Source organism: Arachis duranensis, chromosome 6 (genome assembly GCF_000817695.3).
Source record: "Arachis duranensis cultivar V14167 chromosome 6, aradu.V14167.gnm2.J7QH, whole genome shotgun sequence".
In the NCBI taxonomy this organism is placed as follows: domain Eukaryota; kingdom Viridiplantae; phylum Streptophyta; class Magnoliopsida; order Fabales; family Fabaceae; genus Arachis; species Arachis duranensis.
Genome location: NC_029777.3, coordinates 4,770,234 through 4,788,148, shown reverse-complemented (window position 1 = coordinate 4,788,148; position 17,915 = coordinate 4,770,234). Strand labels below are relative to the sequence as shown.

The following is a 17,915-nucleotide window of genomic DNA, read 5'->3' as shown; positions in this document are numbered from 1 at the left end:
AAATTTAATAATTACCAAAATAAATAATTTAAAAAATATTTATCAAAATAAAAAAGAGATATTTATTTTGATAAATATTTTTTAAATTATTTATTTTGATAATTATTTCGATAAATATTTTTTAAATTATTTATTTTGGTAATTATTAAATTTATTTTATTTATTTAAATAAAAAATCCTGGCAGATATCCGACAAAAATGCAAAATTACATATAACAAAACTTATGAATTATGATAATATAGGTCCACTACTATTTGTAATATATTAAAAGAGAGATAAAAGTAGATTTTAGATTCATTTTTAGTTTCTTAGATTTTTAACATGATGCCTAGTCAGTTTAAGTGGCATTGTTAGTTTTTATTCCTCTTTTTTTATATGTCTTATTATTTATTTTTTACATCTTAACGTTCCATTAAATTTATCAAATGTTATAAAGAATAAAATTAATGTCAATTTATATTAAAGTCTAATTGAAATTATGAAATGTTATACCTAATAAAGGTCTCACTAAAATCAATGTAAATTCCACTTTAAGTTTCTATTAAAATTATGAAACGTTACACACTTACACCTAATAAAATTTAATATTAAAAAAAAATTAATTTATTTTGATCAAATGTTATAAGAAATAAAAAATAAACGTGTAAATTCTTTTAAGCTTCTATTAAAGTTAGGATAATTTAAGGATAACAAATAACAAAGAACAATATAAATATATATACATTTAAATACATATATTTAATTTCTTTTATGTAATAAAATATGGGTCGTTTAAATAGTTATAAATAATAATTTTTATCTCTGCATTATGCCATAGAATTTTTATTTTCTCATTATAACCTATTTTTATATAATATTATAGGATTTTTTTTTAATCTTAATTTTTTATATTCTCTTACCCTTTATTTTTATATAGGTTATACTACTGTTTTTAATGTTAATGTTAATTCTTTTTAATAGGTATAAATTTTATTAAAAACTAATTTCTTCGCTTCTCCTTTCATACTCATCACTCATTTTTATATTTACTATATAAATTAACATTCATTTCACATATTTTTTTTATCTCCTCTCATATAATCTCATACCTCTTTCATTTTCTCCTTATCCCTCTTAATTCTTGCTCATTTTTTGCACAACTAGAATTTGGTTAATAGCCATAGTTTTATTTTTATTTTTTTTTAATTTATTAAACGTATATATTAGGTGATTGTGTGATTGTATTAATTAGTTTTTCTATTTCTTTGTGTAATTGTATTCACGAGTTATGTATTGTCTTTGTCGCTTATATATCACTTCTTTTTCCTTTCAACAATTTACATTTTTAATACCATTTAGTTGTAATAATATCGTTAAAAATACATGTTGTAATGATTCATGAAAAATAAAATTAAAAAATTAAATATCATTTTTTATTATCAAAATATTAATAATATTCATACTTATATTTTATCTAATAATTTTATCATTGTATTATAGTATTTAAATATAAACTAAAAAAGATAAAAAAAAAACAAAACTAACTATTTAAAAAATAAAAAATATTATATGAAATCAATTGAATAAACTTCAATTGAATTTTTTATTACTTATCATAATATATTAAGAAAGAGCACAAAGTAGTTTCATACTCATTCTTAAACATTTGATTTCACTATATATTACCACATAAGATTTTTTTTCTCTAGGTGGCATAATCTTTTATCTTGCATTATGCCATATAATTCTAATGATACTTTTATCTCATTATAATAATCCGTCTTTCTATAATATTATAGGATTTGTTCTTAATATTAGTTTTTCATATTTTTTTACCCTTTATTTTTATGTAGATTATACTATTACTTTCAATGTTAATATTAATTCTTTTTAATAGGTATAAATTTAATTAAAATCTAATTTCTTCTCTTCTCTTTTAAGTACAATTTTGGTCCTTAAGATAGGAGTTAAAAAAATTTTTCATCCTCAACTTTTTTTTGTTTATAAAATCATCTCTAAGATTTAACTTAATTTTAAAATCGTTCTTTTTATCAAAATTTTAATTTTTATTACCAAATTACTCCTAATTTAAAAAAGAAAAACGAGTTAAAGGGCTGGGGAACAGGAAATGGAAATCACGTCGGGAGATTTAGGGAAGGAGGTGGGGAAGAAAATTCGCCACCGTTGCTCGTCGTCGTTCGGTCGGTTGATAAACCATTATTTTATGGTTTATATTGTGTTTAATTGAGTTAAATAATTGCCCACTCATTTTAATAATATTCATATTGTATTTTATCTAATAATTTCATTACTATACGATAGTATTTAAATATAACCTAAAATAAGATATAAAAAAACAAAAGTGACTATTTAAAAAATAAAAATAAAAAATAATGATATAAAATCAAGTGAATAAACTTCAATTAAATGTTTTATTTATTTTAAATTATCATTTATCATCATAAAATTTAAATTAATAGTTATATATTACTAGACAAAATTTTAAGTTTTTTAATCAATTAAATTTAATTCATATTATTATTTAATTAAATTATAAAATAACGGTTAAGCACAATAGCTAAATTTAAATATTTTTATATTCAAGTATTATTTTTTTTGGTTGTTTACTATATCTTATAGTTTAATAGGTCAAAAACTAATTCGTCGTGGATTTGAGTTCCATGTTTTTATTTAAGAGTTTGTCGCTGGCCAATAAATTATTGCATACGTAAAGTGGGGTTCGAACCTCCAATACTTATTTAAGTAGATGAATAAATTTAGGAGAATATTAGGTAAACAATTATCATCTTCAACAACATAAACAACTACCAATTAAATAAAAATACACTACACGCTAATTTAATGCTATTAATTAAATTTAAGATTAATTTATTCTCTTAACCCTATTAATTTACATTGTTCATACATTATTCAAAAATATTGTTAGTTACCTATACTTTTCTATAAATTTATCACTTAACCAATTCAAATGAGTTTAAGACTCGAGTATTAAAATTTAAAAGCAGTAAATGAGTAAAAATAGACAATCTAAGTCAAAAACAATGATGAATTTTACAAAAAGTTCTGAAAAGGTAAAAGAAGTTGTACAAATTAACAAACAAGTCCAAGTAGCACTCTACACTTAACAAAACGGCCCCAAAAGATTGACGTTATTCCATTCGCAAGTCACTAAAATTTGAAAAGAGAAATCCGCAACCCCTTTTCCCTCCTCTCTCTCTCTTCGCCGGAGCCAACGTCTCTCGTTCTTCACTCTTCACTCTTCACTCTTCACCGCATTCACTTCTCACTCATCACTCATCATCGCCGAGTGAGAGACAGAGAGACAGAGAGAAGAGATCACACAAATGCAAGATATATTCGGATCAGTTCGGCGATCGCTGGTGTTCCGTGCTTCGCCTGAGAACGAAGAGCACTCGCTGAGAGGAACCCTAGTTGATAAGATCGGTTACTGTATACGCAATTCCAGAGTCTTCTCTAAGCCCTCACTGTCGCCACCGTCCTTGCCGCCGATTCCCAAGGACGTTGCTGCTGCTGCTCCGCCGCCGCCTACGATCCGATGGCGCAAGGGCGAGTTGATCGGTTGCGGCGCATTTGGCCAAGTTTATGTTGGAATGAATCTCGATTCTGGAGAACTTTTAGCAGTTAAACAGGTCGATTCCTTTTCCTTCATTCTTCCTTTGCTTTTTCGCTTTTGTTGCTAATTTCGGTTTTTATTTTTTTTTACTTTGCTAGCATCCTGTTGTTTTTAAAGTGGATTTTCATTTTTGTCTTATGATTAGCTCTCTGTTTCTTAGGAACTGATATTTTGTTTAAATCACTTCTTGAAATTGTCGGCACTTCTATTTGAACTCGTTTCATTTTTTAGATTTAAGACTTGAATTGATTTCGTTTCCCTGTCTGGGTTTTCAGGTTTTGATTGCAGCGAGTAGTGCTTCGAAGGAGAAGGCACAGGTTCGTTGTCTTGATTGAGTTCCATTTGCCACGGATTCTGATTGCATCAACTAAAGCAATTTGATGCGACTCAATTGTTATAAATTCCAAATAATAAACATAAAAAATTGAGAGTTATAGATGTTTATTTATTTACTACCATGGTTCAATGCCGATATTGACCTGAAGTAATGGGAAAACAAATTTGTTTTCTCATAAATCATAATATTTTGGGTTGTCATACTAATGTACTATTTGAGATCCTGATAAATTAGCTGACTCCTTGTGCTGTTGTTTGATTAACCTTTTGCATACTAACAGGCTCATGTAAAAGAGCTCGAGGAAGAAGTTAAGCTTCTTAAAGATCTTTCACATCCCAACATTGTTGTGAGTATGATATTCTATTGGTGGAAGAAATTGATAAATCAGTTAGTTAACCCAAACTATTTCTTTTCTTGACTGAATAACTTCTTTTTGTGCTGTAGAGATATTTGGGTACAGTTAGAGAGGAGGACACCTTAAATATTCTCCTGGAGTTTGTCCCTGGTGGATCCATATCATCACTGTTGGGGAAATTCGGAGCTTTCCCTGAGGCAGTAAGTTGTATCTACCAAACTAGTGTACTGGGTAATTTTATATGCCTTACGTCATATGATATTATATTTCCACTAATTCATTTAACAGGTCATAAGAACTTACACAAAGCAGTTGCTGCTTGGACTTGAGTACTTGCACAAAAATGGAATAATGCACAGAGATATTAAGGTGATTTTTCTTGTAGTATCATTGATTAGCATGTAAGATCTCCTTTTTTGAGTGACTAATGTTCACTTGTAATCAATTTCAGGGGGCCAATATTCTTGTAGATAATAAAGGTTGCATTAAACTTGCAGATTTTGGGGCCTCCAAACAAGTTGTTGAGCTGGTAATCTAAGTCTTCTTCTCTATTTCTCTACTATAGTACTATTAGATATACTATTTTGACTTTGTAAGGATCTTGTATCTGCGTATTTGTTGAAGAAACGTCTTTGTTTGATTTAGGCTACTATTTCGGGTGCCAAGTCTATGAAGGGTACTCCATATTGGATGGCTCCTGAGGTTATTCTCCAGACTGGACATAGCTTGTAATATATATATATATAATTTTTAAGTTTTTCTATGCAAGTGTATATTGATATTGATGCATTTTCAGCTCTGCTGACATATGGAGTGTGGGTTGCACTGTGATTGAGATGGCCACTGGAAAGCCTCCCTGGAGCCAACAATACCAACAAGAGGTATCCCAAATTTTGATTCATTATATTCTGTTTGAGGTGCTCTCTGAACATCTACTGAAAAATTGGACCAGGTTGCTGCTCTCTTCCATATAGGGACAACTAAGTCTCATCCGCCAATCCCTGATCATCTCTCTGTTGCAGCCAAAGATTTTCTGCTAAAATGTTTGCAGAAGTATGTTTATTTTTATCCTTCTCTGCTTTCTCTCTATCCAAATTAATTCTACTCTATTTCTTAGTGTGAATGATTAATAAATTCTTTATTCTCAAAATGTACTTGCTGGGTTTTATCACCCGGGAAAAAAAAAAGAATACATTCTCAGTGATAAAGGTGTTTTATTTGGTTTCCTTTTAAATGTTAATTTTTGGGTTATGATAAATACATTATCCTTTTGCAGGGAACCATATTTGAGGCCATCGGCATCAGAACTACTGCAGGTAATTCTATGAGCATTTCTCTTCTGAATGCGCCCAAGAAAGCTGCACTATTGAAGTGGACATTTGATTCATTTAAGTTACTGTTATCTATAACTAGTGGAATGTGTTGTATTAATATCAATGTTTTGCATTCAAATATTCAGTTCTCGATAAGATTAACTGAGTTTCTTACTGGGTGCAGCATCCCTTTGTTACTGGTGAACCTATGGATTCTCTTCCTGTTTCATCTACTGTCGTGGTATGTATTATGCATGACTGTTGGGTATAAACACTATGTATCTTTGTTAATCCAATTAAACTACTTTTTCTTCTCAGAAAAATTTGGAAACTTCATCTTCTTGTGCTCCAAATGTTGAATCCTTGTAAGTAGTGAAATGATATTCTTCTCTGGACTTGTAAGATTGCAGTTGCTTCTTTGGCCCATGTTGACCATTTTTATTTTTTCAATTAGCCTTCGTTGCTCAAATTTGAATCTTGAGGACTCAGGAAATAAAGAGTTGTGGGGAATTAGCAACGATGATGATGACATGTGTATGATTGATGACGACGAGGAGTTCTCTCAGAATGATGTCAAACAGGAACCTTTGATCTCAGAAAATATTGAGGTGAATACTTTCAGATCCTTATCACTTCTTGTAGTTGTAGTATTTATTTCCCATGAAAGTCATAACCTAAGTAACCTTTTTTCCTGAAAAAATAAATGTAGAGCTTCAACCCGATGTCAGATCCCTCTGATGATTGGGTGTGTAAGTTTGATGGAAGTCCGGAATTGGAACATAAAGGAGTCAGTTTTGGCACAGATGAAAATGATAAGTCACTTGGTCACTTAGGGGATTATAACAAGGAGCAGAAAGATTTTTCCTTTCCGAGCGTGCCATCTCTATCAGAGGAAGATGATGAGCTCACGGAGTCAAAAATTCAAGCTTTTTTGGATGAGAAGGTATTGTTTCTGGTTGGAATCTAGTTAGTCCTTCTGCACTCTATCTTTTCTACAGTAAATGCTGTGCTGAGTGATGACTGTTTGCTTTTATGGCAGGCTCTTGAACTGAAGAAGCTGCAGACACCTTTATATGAGGAGTTCTACAACAGTTTAAATATATCTTGTTCACCAAGTGTGATTGATGGAACAAGTGATGAAGCTGCTTCTCGGAAGTTTTTGAAATTACCTCCTAAGAGTAAGTCACCAAGTCGGATACCAAGCACTCCATCTAAAGCAGCTGACAATACTGGAAGTCCTGGAAGTAATGGCAGGTCCTCATCAACTGTTGGCAATGTAAATGATCATAGTTCACAGGACCTTCCATCTTCTCCCCTTAATGAATTTAAAGGGCTGATAGTTGACTCCCAGCAGGAACCTGGTAGCCCAAGGTTAATACTTTGCTTTGCTTTTGTTAGCTTCAATAATTTTTATAATTAAGTAATTTCAGTTCTAGACATTTTACTTTCAGTTTAAGCTTTTCGAAACAGAGAGAGTGGAAAGAAGAGCTCGACCAGGAGCTTGAAAGAAAACGAGGTTAGAAGTTTATTAACTTCGTTGTTAGAAGATTTTTGCTATTATCTAGTATTTGTGCAATTTGTCAATCGTGCATAATTGAAAAGTAATTTGGATGAACCAAACAAACAGAAGAGGATATGTTTTAATTTATATCTAATCTATTTATTGACTGGGACATGATTGCAGAATGGAGGCGCCAAGCAGGGGTGGGGTCAAAGACTTCTTCACCAAAGGATAGAGCTTTACATCGGCAGAGAGAGCGGACACGATTTGCTTCTCCCAGCAAATAAGATTGTTGTGTTAAGAGCGTTCATCCTGCCTCCGTGAATGCTTCTTATAAAAATCACTGTGCTTGCAAATGCAAGTGTTGCTGCAGTTTTGTTGCGGTTACTAATGCTGTAGTTATATATGTCTTTTTGCCATTCTACACATGCTGAGATCCTTTTGTGTCTGAAAAGCTTCGATTGCTCTCCCAAGTGCTCGAGCTTGTCCGTGTTGTTCTGGCATGTAAAGCTTTTATAGAAGTGTTGCTTGAAAATTTTACTTTATTTTTGGGGTCGAGAGAGATGGATGCTCGTCTCAAGTTTTATGCCCGATTGTATTATGAATATGAATATAGAAATAATCAGAACTAATGCCTTCTATCGGTACTAGTAGTATTCACTATTTGAGACGAATCAACTATAACCAAATCCACTGTCATAGACTCATAGCTTAGGCCTTAGGGGAATGAAAATGCATTTGCAAGTTGGAATCTTGAAAGGAAGAAGCGGAATGAGAATGCTTTCTACTCTTTGAAGTCTCTCTTCTTTCTCGTTCCCTTTCCCTTCAAGAGCTCAACTCATAATCACACCCTAGACAGAGTTGCTGCTGAAATTTAAAACCACTCAACATGCTGGCTTGAGGTTTTGGGTTGCTTCTTAGGTTTTTGAAATCGGTTATTCTCAAACTTAGCTTTAGTGATAAGTGAGTAAAGTAAGTCTGCCTCAGCCGATATATCGTAGGGTGCTTCTAGTATACTGCAACATCAAACATAAATGTATGAGAAATTAATGGAATGGATACAATAAAGCCTAGAACCTATATATCATTTGAAGCACGTTAATGGAAACGTGTGCTAGAGAGTATCGCCAAGAACAGTTTTTGTTGGACGACTAAGCTTAATTACCTGTCAAGTAGCTCCTCCAAGAGGATTCTTTGTGATGGGGTAACGTAATGAATGCAATTTCTAGGGCATTGTCCGACAGCACATTGAACTTGATAATCATCGCCATGACCTAAATTATTGTAGAGTAAAATGGATTTTACAAAATTATGAAAATAATGTTGTTTACGCAAAGACATTTTGAAACTAGAAGAATGAACAGTAGAAGAAGCTAACCTTGAGAAGATGCACGCGCTGTTCCAGTGGAAGACACAAACGAAAATGCATGAGGTGCTCTTTGCACACATGAACTTGAACATGCTGCACAAAAATTGTTCATAAGATGCTAAATATTACTGTATGGAGTAATGATTAGGAGTCCTAATCATCTTATTATTCTTCTAACGAGTAAAAATTCAAATATATATATTTATTTTTCCAAATCTTCCTTATTTAAAAATTAAGAAGATAATTAGGAGGATGAGTTATGATTTGTACATGCACCTTACCTTTGCCAACACAGAGAAGCTCATTAACAAAAATATCAAAAGCTTCACACTCTGGTGCATCAAATGGATCTAAGCATTCCCTACAAAATGCAATTCCAAAGCTGAATGCATATAGCGGAATCTGAAATTATGGAAACAGAGGAAAAGAAGAATCACCTTTCAATAATTTCTGATCGGGTGCAGTTAGAAAGTATCTGCAGCAATATGAAGTTAGAAAAATGAATACTATGAATACGTGAGTATCATGCGGAAAATTGTAGTAGCACCTGGTACGCCTCAATTACACGGCGAATCATGGAATCACCGTCTTTGTTAACATCTGGATGGAACTGCTTAACCTTTTTTAAAGAAGAGAAATCAGAAAAACATGAGTGAGTAATAGAATTATGATAAGAATGCAAAATATTGATGCTGGTGTTTTGTACTTTGGATCGAAAAGCAGCTTTGATCTCGGTGGTGGAGCAATCAGGTTGAAGTCCAAGAACTGCATAAGCTGAAGCAGTGGAAAGAGGAACATCTTCTCTGCTTCTGCAACTGCAACTGTAACTAACTCTTCTTGCTTGCTTCTTCGGAATGAATGGAGAACCGTGTTTCCGAAAGGGTAAAATGGTAATTGGGGTTGGGGTTGCTGTTAATGTTAAGCCACTCAACAACCACGAACCCATTATTCTCAATTACTCTTGTGGCCACAATGGTTCCATCCACTTTCTTAAAATTTAGATTTTTTATGGTCTACAAGATTCGTGAAACTTTGTTTGGACTAAATTCGTGTTCAACAACAATTCTAAGGTTTTACGTAAAACAGAAATAGATCCTCTTACATTTTTTTTGGTGACTCCTACATTTTTTTTCCCAGGCGTAGAGTGTAATTTTTAATTTTTTAATATTTTTTCTTAATCTCACTTACAAAATATATGGTGAGTACTTTCTCAAATGAGAAAAAAATTGAAAGGATCAATCCCTAAAACAAGGGCCTAAAGACATGAATTAAAATGAAAAATATAAGATGCATTAATTTACACAAAAAAAAATCTCATATTTGTTTTCTCACTTATATTCAGATGTTCAATATTTATACTGTAAATCAGAAGTTATTTTGTACCACATTTAAAACACGCTTCTTTCATTCAACTGTTGTAAATACATAATAATTCAATCTATTGTGCACACAATTATCGTAAAATTGTGGTATTTTAAAGGGAAGAAAAATTAGTTGAATTATACTCATAATATTATTAGTAAATATTTGAACTAAGTATACAAAATAATGATTAACAAATGCCCTAAATCAATTATACTGCTGTGTCCTCTATTTAAAGAAACAAATCCAAGGCTGGATAATTTTCAGGACAAAAATTGAATTGGATTATCACTAGAAATTCAATGGTGAGAATAAAAGAAGCTAATAATCCTTATTTTCTTGGCCCAAGTAATAGAGAATACACTTTTTATCAGGTACATAACCTTCATCTTTCAGGTGTTCTAATAACCCACACAAAACCCAGTATATAATGTCAGCTTTTGGATGCAACTTGTCCCCAACAACGAAACTGTTAACTTTCTTATCAATCTCAATGCAACTTATGCCTACTTCCTTTGCTACTCCCATCTCTTTCATTCTCTTAATGGCACCCGCTCTTTCTTTCCATTTCCCTTCAATGGAGTATATGTTTGCCATCAAAACATAAGGAGCTGGCCTCTCTGGTGTAGCTAAAAATAATTGATCCGCGGCATATTTACCCATCTCAGAATCACCATGGATGCTACAAGCACCAAGCAATGCTTGCCAAATCGGTACACCCGGATTCTCAGGGAATCCCTCAATGAACTTTTTAGCTTCCTCAAGAAGTCCTGCCCTGCCCAACATGTCAACAACACAGGCATAATGTTCCGAGCGAGGACTTATGCCGTGATCTCTAGTCATGGATTCTAAGAACTCCATGCCCTTGTCGACAAAGCCTGCATGGCTGCACGCATGTAGTAGTGACAAAAATGTAACATCTGTTGGTGCTACACCCTCCATTCTCATCTCTTCATAAAATTCAAGTGCTCTAAAACCATCTCCATGGCGAGCGAAAGCCGCAATAATAGAGTTCCATGAAACCGAGTTCTTTTGACTCATTCGATGAAAGACTTGGAGTGAGTCATTCAAATCACCGCACTTGGAATACATGTTTACAAGGCCATTACTTACAAAAGGATTCTGAATGAAGTTCTTCTTAATAACCAAAGAGTGAATCTGCTTACCAAGAGACAAAGACGTGTCAATTCCAAATACGCCAAGAATAGCAGAAACCATGTTGGGATCCACTTCAATACCCAATTTCAACATTCTCATGAATATCTGGATAGCCTCCTCCTCAAATCCATTTTGAGCAAAGGCTACAAGGATTACAGTTAAGGAAATTTCATCTAGCTCCTCCGCAGACTCAAAAATTTTCCATGCTTCTTCTAAACTTCCGCACTTCGAATAAAAATCCATCAAAGCACTTTCAATGCATAAATCCGACTGCATTCCTAACTTCCAAAGCAGGCCATGAATTTTACAACCTTCCCTCAGTGCCTGTAAACCTGAACAAGCCATAAGTGAGCTCAAATAGGTCAAAATATTAGGACTCACTGCCCCGCAACGCATTTGAGCAAACAAATTCAAACTATCCTCATAAAATTCATTTTGCGCAAGGCCAGAAATCACTGCTGTCCAAGTCACAACATTCCTCTCAAGCATCTCATCAAAAACCTGCCTCCATTCACTAAAACACCCACACTTAAAGTATGAAGTTATGAGAGCATTTCCCACCGTAATTTCCTTCTCAAAGCCACCAAGAAACACCAAACCATGGATCATTTTGGTTAAACTAGAGAATCCAACTCCATCACAAGCTGACAGCACTGTAGTCAGAGTTGCTTTATCAAATCCACAACACCCTGTCCCTGACTCACTCCTTTGCTTCTTAAAGAACATTAAACCCGAATCAAAATCCCTGTTTCTTAAAAACCCAGAAATCATAGTGTTCCATGACACTATATCTCTCACGGGCATTCGATCAAACACCTTAAGGGCATCCTGCAGTTCACCACATTTCGAGTACATCGACAAGAGAGAGTTCCAAACAAAAAGGGCATTACGTGGGAACCTATCAAAATCGAATGATTGAGATTGTTTGATGAGATGGGCATGGATGGAAGAACCAAGGCGAAGGTTTCCATCTCTGCCGCAAAGGGAGAGAAGAGAAGCTGAGGTTGGTGCAGGGAATGGGTTTTGAGAAGTTGGTAATGGTGGGTTCTTCAGATTGACGGGGGAACTGAGAGAATCCACCAATGAAGGGATATAAACATTGAATTTCCATCTGGATTTCATCCATGAAATGGATCATAACAATACAGTGGTTCAATGAAAACCACATTACACACAACTACGTCTCACCACAGTATCTGGCTTAAGTAAAAATTAGCACTCATGTCAAAAACAAAATAAAAGAAAAAATATAAATAAAAATAAAATCCACGTAAAATGTGCTCTAAAAGACTTCTTAAAACATAGAAATTCGAAGTTTTGATGTCTTTTAATGTATTGAAAATATAAGGAATTTATTTTTTAATAATTTTTATTAAAACTTTTTGTTATAACATTTTAAACTAATATCTTCAAAGTATTTGTTAACAAGTAGATATTCTACTCGCATAAACAAAATGCTAATACTAGTATTGTGTTAATTTAGCGAGAAACATTAAATAAATTAGTTCATCTTTTAATAGTCTTGAGTTCGAGTTCATACATTAAAAGGAGACGGTTGCTAATGATTTTTCTAACTAAAAAAATCAACTAAAATTTCCCTTATGTTTACCCTTCCTTTGTTAAATTTAAGAGAGGTAAAAAACCAATACTTTTTTTTATCAATATTAGCCAACACTTTGAGCCTAATATTTTATAATTCAGTATTTGATTTTGGTAAAAAATAATAAACTTTGTTAGTCATGTAATATTACTTTAAAATCTAAAATACATGAGCATTTCACTAGGCTGTTGTGTTGAGTGTGATTATCATACAACTTCATAGAATGAAGTGTGCTTCATCGTAATTCCAAGCATGCAGAGCAACACAAGGAGTGACACCCTCAGGGTCAGTGACTTCAAAAGTCAACTCAATATGCATCACCTCTCCTGGGATCACTGAAATGTAATTATCTGAATAATGAACCGGAAGAATTCTTGTGTCTTCCCCTTCCTTATTGTCCTTCTTTGAGGTATGAACAGAAAAATGAAGAAAGAAAGCAACACCAACGTCATCCCCATTTATCTCATAAACTTTCAAACCATCACTTTTCCCAGCAAAACATCTCTGTAACCTCTTAAACCAACCAACTTCATGTTCCTTGTCAACCAAGGAATCTGCTGTTTCCAGTGAGTCCTTACCATCAACATAGCTGAGCCTACCTGTTGAACGTTTAGAGTATGGTTCTTTTGATGTGTTCTTCACTTGAATTTGAATTTTGTAAGTGGACCCTTCATTGGAAGTCTGGGAGGTTATCCTGAGAGGTATTTTCTTCTTCCTATATGGCTCCAATAGCTTGTAATCTCCACCGGAAATATGTAACCAATAAAAGTTTCTAGAGATGGTTGTGTGATCTGACATGCTGTATAGTTTGAGAAGAAGAAAATAAACTGGTTCTGAATTTTTTGACTTCGGATAATCCATCTCAGAAATAGATGCAACTTTCTTTGGCAGCAAAGAGAGATTTTCAAGAATCTTATAGTATGAGCATGTTCCTTCCAGATTCCACACTGAAGCTTCCATAGCGACATTAGATAATTCTTTCAACGTAGTATTAACAACCTGTGTTGGGAAAAGATAAATTATAAAATCAATTGAAAGTTATCATATTTGTAAAATGACATGTCTAATTTTATTCCTAATTCATATAACTGAGCTTCATTTCATACACAATTACCTCTATAGAATATGTAGCCAGATTAAGTTGTATGTGAATTGGCTCGGCAGCACATCGACAACCATAGAAGCCTGCGGTTTGGTCAAGGAGATGATCGTAAAACTGACCTCTCAGACCTGTCCAAGGATTTTGCGTCTTCCAAATCAATACACCGGTATATTTGCTCCACATTCGAGAGCTCCATCCTTCGAGAAGAGCTCTATATTGTACGTAATTGACAAGTTGAGCCTGACAGGATAATAGAATAAAAATTTTACACCAGCTTCAATGAAAGAACAAAGGAAGGAAAATCAGGAATGGCCAAAGATATGAAGACTTCTCTTACCTTCAAACAAAAATCATCAAGATCTTTTGCATCACCATAAAGTTGAATTTGATCATGAACCTTGCTTGGTTTCGAATAAGGAATGTATTTATGGTACTCCCATATGGGGTTCGGAACTTCTTCTACATAACCATTGGAAAGTTTCTTAAACACTGGTATCTTCCATCCTTCCGGAGGCATTGTGGCTCTTATGGTAGATGCAACTGGCACTCCTACGGAGCCAACCTCTGGATTAAATCCATAATCATAATAATTATCCTTGAAGAAGTCTTCCGGATTTTGAATTTCATAAGGACCATCAGTGAAGTTCCCCTTTCCATCAGCAAACCCATCCCACAATGATCCTTCTATGTATATGCGTGTGCCATCAAGGTACTGACTGGGATCGGTCAGCTCCAGAGACAAGTGTCCTACAGATTTGTTAGTTTCATCTACAGTTTCAAACCAAGGATGAAGCCTCAGATCATTTTTCAAAGCAGTATTTATATCATCTGGTGGAGTTTGTTCATTTCCACCCACCCAGAGAGCAAGACTAGGATGATTTCTGAGAAGCTTCACCGTGTCTCTTGCACAAAACAAGAAAAGATCATGGTCTAGAGGTCCATTTGGATTTGATATTGGATCGCCACGTCCATCAACATCCCCAGTTATCCAGAACTCTTGCCATACCTGGAAGATTTAAACCAGAAGTATGACCATTTTCAAAACCAATGGTGGCATTGATGTAATATAAAAATAAACTATTAAGATACAGATACTGGGACGCAACAAAAGACCTCCAAAAGTACGCTCATAACAAATTCATGTTCAACACAGACAATGAAGAGAACTACATAACACTGTTTTTAATAATGACAATTGAGTCATTCAAGTTTGTATGGGTTTGACAGAGCAGCATTATTCAATAAATATCTTCAAAAAATATAGCTTAAGGAAAAGGATGACAAGTAGATATATTAGCAATATGGCTTACCAGAAGGCCATAATAGTCACAATAATGATAAAACTCTGGCCTTTCTGCAAGTCCACCACCCCAGCAACGAATCATGTTTAAATTCATATCTGCATGAAATTTTATATCTGCATTATACCGCTTCTTAGAAAGCCTCAGTAGCCCATCAGACAATATCCAGTTTCCCCCTCGAATAAAAATTGGTTCTCCATTGACTTTAAACAACCTAAAAGATAAAAAAACATGCAACAGACATATGCAGAAACAGATTAAGATTGAATTAATTCTACTAAGAAAAGGGCACAGAATACCACATTGAAGAAACATCAAATAAGAAATTCATCATACCTCCCTCCAGTAGCATCATCAATATGGCTCTCAATTTTGCGGAACCCAAAGAGATGGCTCCATGAATCAGACTCACCATATTCTTTAACATCAATGTTAATGATAACATTGTACAAAGACTGCTTTCCCATTCCATTTGGCCACCATAAATTGGGCTTATAGAAGAAAAGCTGGGGAAGAAGATGCAGAAGAAAATAAGCTACAACACTGGCTATGATCACTTTGACTACTTAAAAATCTTTATATACTCTCTTGCTGTCAGTTTTGTTTCTTTGGATCACACCATCAGTATAACCACTTCAGAGGAACATCAAGTAATAATTACAACTTATGAATCCCAATATCTTGGAAATTGCTAAACATCACCTCATCAAATATGTCCCCTCATAGTCATACCTGAACCTTTTATTTCCTTTTCACAAACAAAGAAACACAGAGAACCACTTATTATTTATGGTATCTTGAACCTAAAAACTAGCAGCAGTATATCAAAGACTGTATGGTCATAATAGTCATTTAGGACTTCAGGTTCAGGATATGAAAGTTGATTTCAACAATTATAATAATAGGATTAGAGCAGTTTAAGAGTGAGAATAAGATACATCCACATAAACTTTGTCAAAAGCAATTGAATGTTGTCACTTGTCACTGACCTCAGGAAATGTATACTGCACCCTTGAATTTGCTGGAACTGAGAGATATTGAGTTTCCACATGCTCCACTAGGCAAATGTTATCCTCAAGTTCCATGATCACTTGGATACTCAAAGAACACTCAGCAGTCCAGGAGCTCTTATTTTCCAACTCAGTAGTTGTGTGTAGATAAGCTCTTTCATAATTGTCAAAAAATGATGACACCAAGTGCGGATCAATTATTTTTACTGGCTGCACAAAACAAAGATACTGAAATCATCCTCCCAAGTAATGGTTAGAACTTAGAAGCACTATCAACTATCAAGAAGTAAACTCTAAAGAATGCTCAATCAAATTCATTAGCTGTATGGAAAAAGGTATCATAGCATTTCTCTAATTGTGAACTACAAAAAAACCAGTATATGACAGGACTAGCAGTTCTTTATATTTAACCATGAATACAGAAGGGAGAGGAAGGGCAATGCACCGAACCGAAAAGGACGATCAGGAGAAAAAAGGCTAACTTAAATGGTCTCAATGACAAATTCTCATGCATGAAAAGAATTTGGGATAGTGAACTAAAATATTTAATATAAGTATATAACTCACCCCAGTAACAGAAATGGAAACTTCATCCCATATTCCAGTATTCCTATCTCTGCAATCAAATTCAACACTAGCATTAGATAAAGATGCATTTTGTTTTACATTACCCACTCTGTAGTGCACATTCTCTTCAAATTTTAAGCAGTCAACATGTAATGCTCAAAATGCACTATATTTAAAAGAATGATGGTTTTTATATATTATTTGACATAATTAAGGGAAAATAAAAGGAAATACATTGTCCATGGAACATTAATCAAGTAAGTGACCTTATTGGAGCTATCCAATCCCAGCCTTCCACATATTGTGTGGCAACATCCTTGCCTATCTGCAGAGCAACAAACGAGAATGACTTAGACACTACAATAATCAATCACTTCCTCTCTAACTCTCGTCAGGCTCTCAATTCCAAAGGCCTAACTGATTTAATAAGCTCTAAACCGTATCCTGACCTCGTGATCACCACCCTGTCCCCCTTCAGGAGGAATTCTCCCCGGATGATCGGGAGGGTGAACAAGAACAGCTAGAAGATTACTGCCATCAGGGTGAAGAATATCGGTGACATCAATTGAATGCCTTCGAAACATTCCTTTTGGCAATGTGATTTCGTGCCCATTCAAATACACATCAGCATAGTAATTGATTCCACGGAAGTTCAGATCACAGTGTTGATTGATAGACTGCAAAGGATTCAGTAATTAGTTAACTTATGTCAATCCATGATCCATCAAAACAGTAAAGAAACAAATATCAAATGAAGAACCACAACAACAGAGCATCAATTTCAACATGAGAAGAAGAAACGTACCAGCTTACAGTCAAAGGTGGTAAAAAACCAGAAGGTATAATAATCTCTTCCAGAATCAGCAATATCTACAATGTCTTCATTTTGAAGTCCATAAAAGGGATCAGGCACCACTTTGTTCTTCACTAAGGTCCCCAGAACACTGTCAATTCAATAGATAGTAAACTACCACAAAGACAAGAATGAAAGGAAATGCATGAATGGATAGTAATTAAAAGCTAATAATGCTGTGTTTGCCACAATCGAGAGAGAGAGAGAGAGAGAGAGAGAGATTACGTTCCAGGGACGAGAGCTTGCATCCATGGTGAAGTGGGGGAAGTAGGGGGGTGAGTCGTGGTGAGCTGGATTCCAGTGAATTGGACTTCGGTGGACCTGGCTGCCAGCCACCCTGAATCAAGCACCGTCTTGCGGTGTTGCTCCGCCATAGTCGCCGGAGTTGAGAATAATTAGATCGCTGAACCGACACGAGTCAGAGAAATGAGAACAGAAATGGAAAGAAAAAG

The 17,915-nt window shown here is 34.2% G+C and overlaps 3 protein-coding genes across 4 annotated transcripts; 1 reads left to right on the top strand and 2 right to left on the bottom strand.

Annotated features, from left to right (window-relative positions):
- Positions 1-3,144: 3,144 nt before the first annotated feature.
- LOC107492115 (mitogen-activated protein kinase kinase kinase NPK1) lies at positions 3,145-7,788 on the top strand. 2 transcript variants are annotated; one of them, XM_016113091.3, is made up of 17 exons: positions 3,145-3,651; positions 3,911-3,952; positions 4,253-4,318; positions 4,417-4,527; positions 4,616-4,696; positions 4,779-4,856; positions 4,973-5,055; positions 5,124-5,208; positions 5,280-5,380; positions 5,604-5,643; positions 5,825-5,881; positions 5,959-6,005; positions 6,095-6,248; positions 6,350-6,583; positions 6,680-7,011; positions 7,077-7,156; positions 7,325-7,788. In XM_016113091.3, exons 1-17 carry the CDS (start codon positions 3,346-3,348, stop codon positions 7,426-7,428), a joined length of 2,001 nt encoding a protein of 666 aa, XP_015968577.1. In that variant the 5' UTR covers positions 3,145-3,345; the 3' UTR covers positions 7,429-7,788. The 2 variants fall into 2 exon arrangements, with proteins under 2 accessions (XP_015968577.1, XP_015968578.1); XM_016113092.3 differs by having other exon boundaries at positions 3,147-3,651; positions 7,092-7,156.
- LOC107492116 (pentatricopeptide repeat-containing protein At3g05340) lies at positions 7,764-12,199 on the bottom strand. Its single transcript, XM_052262908.1, has 9 exons — positions 10,195-12,199; positions 9,843-9,868; positions 9,217-9,464; positions 9,058-9,129; positions 8,948-8,985; positions 8,792-8,871; positions 8,520-8,603; positions 8,307-8,415; positions 7,764-8,157 (listed from the first exon to the last, which is right to left on the bottom strand). The coding sequence occupies exons 1-9, from the start codon at positions 12,150-12,152 to the stop codon at positions 8,016-8,018; spliced, it is 2,757 nt and encodes a 918-aa protein (XP_052118868.1). The 5' UTR covers positions 12,153-12,199; the 3' UTR covers positions 7,764-8,015.
- A 552-nt stretch (positions 12,200-12,751) lies between these two features.
- LOC107492112 (mannosylglycoprotein endo-beta-mannosidase) lies at positions 12,752-17,909 on the bottom strand. Its single transcript, XM_016113088.3, has 11 exons — positions 17,689-17,909; positions 17,416-17,554; positions 17,060-17,287; positions 16,877-16,935; positions 16,611-16,659; positions 16,023-16,253; positions 15,370-15,539; positions 15,043-15,247; positions 14,070-14,738; positions 13,745-13,972; positions 12,752-13,629 (listed from the first exon to the last, which is right to left on the bottom strand). The coding sequence occupies exons 1-11, from the start codon at positions 17,835-17,837 to the stop codon at positions 12,847-12,849; spliced, it is 2,910 nt and encodes a 969-aa protein (XP_015968574.1). The 5' UTR covers positions 17,838-17,909; the 3' UTR covers positions 12,752-12,846.
- Between the last annotated feature and the right edge of the window lie 6 nt (positions 17,910-17,915).

Bases quoted from the DNA above. Each gene is read 5' to 3' on its own strand.
- LOC107492115 (XM_016113091.3), top strand. From the start codon at position 3,346: ATGCAAGATATATTCGGATCAGTTCGGCGATCGCTGGTGTTCCGTGCT. The intron at 6,006-6,094 runs GTAAGTAGTGAA...TTTTTCAATTAG, and splicing joins GCTCCAAATGTTGAATCCTT to CCTTCGTTGCTCAAATTTGA. The intron at 7,157-7,324 runs GTTAGAAGTTTA...ACATGATTGCAG, and splicing joins GGAGCTTGAAAGAAAACGAG to AATGGAGGCGCCAAGCAGGG.
- LOC107492112 (XM_016113088.3), bottom strand. From the start codon at position 17,837: ATGGCGGAGCAACACCGCAAGACGGTGCTTGATTCAGGGTGGCTGGCA. The intron at 16,936-17,059 runs GTCAGGATACGG...GTTGCTCTGCAG, and splicing joins GACAGGGTGGTGATCACGAG to ATAGGCAAGGATGTTGCCAC. The intron at 13,973-14,069 runs GTAAGAGAAGTC...TTATCCTGTCAG, and splicing joins TTGATGATTTTTGTTTGAAG to GCTCAACTTGTCAATTACGT.
- LOC107492116 (XM_052262908.1), bottom strand. From the start codon at position 12,152: ATGAAATCCAGATGGAAATTCAATGTTTATATCCCTTCATTGGTGGAT. The intron at 9,130-9,216 runs GTACAAAACACC...TCTTTAAAAAAG, and splicing joins AAGCTGCTTTTCGATCCAAA to GTTAAGCAGTTCCATCCAGA. The intron at 8,986-9,057 runs GTGCTACTACAA...ATATTGCTGCAG, and splicing joins GTGTAATTGAGGCGTACCAG to ATACTTTCTAACTGCACCCG.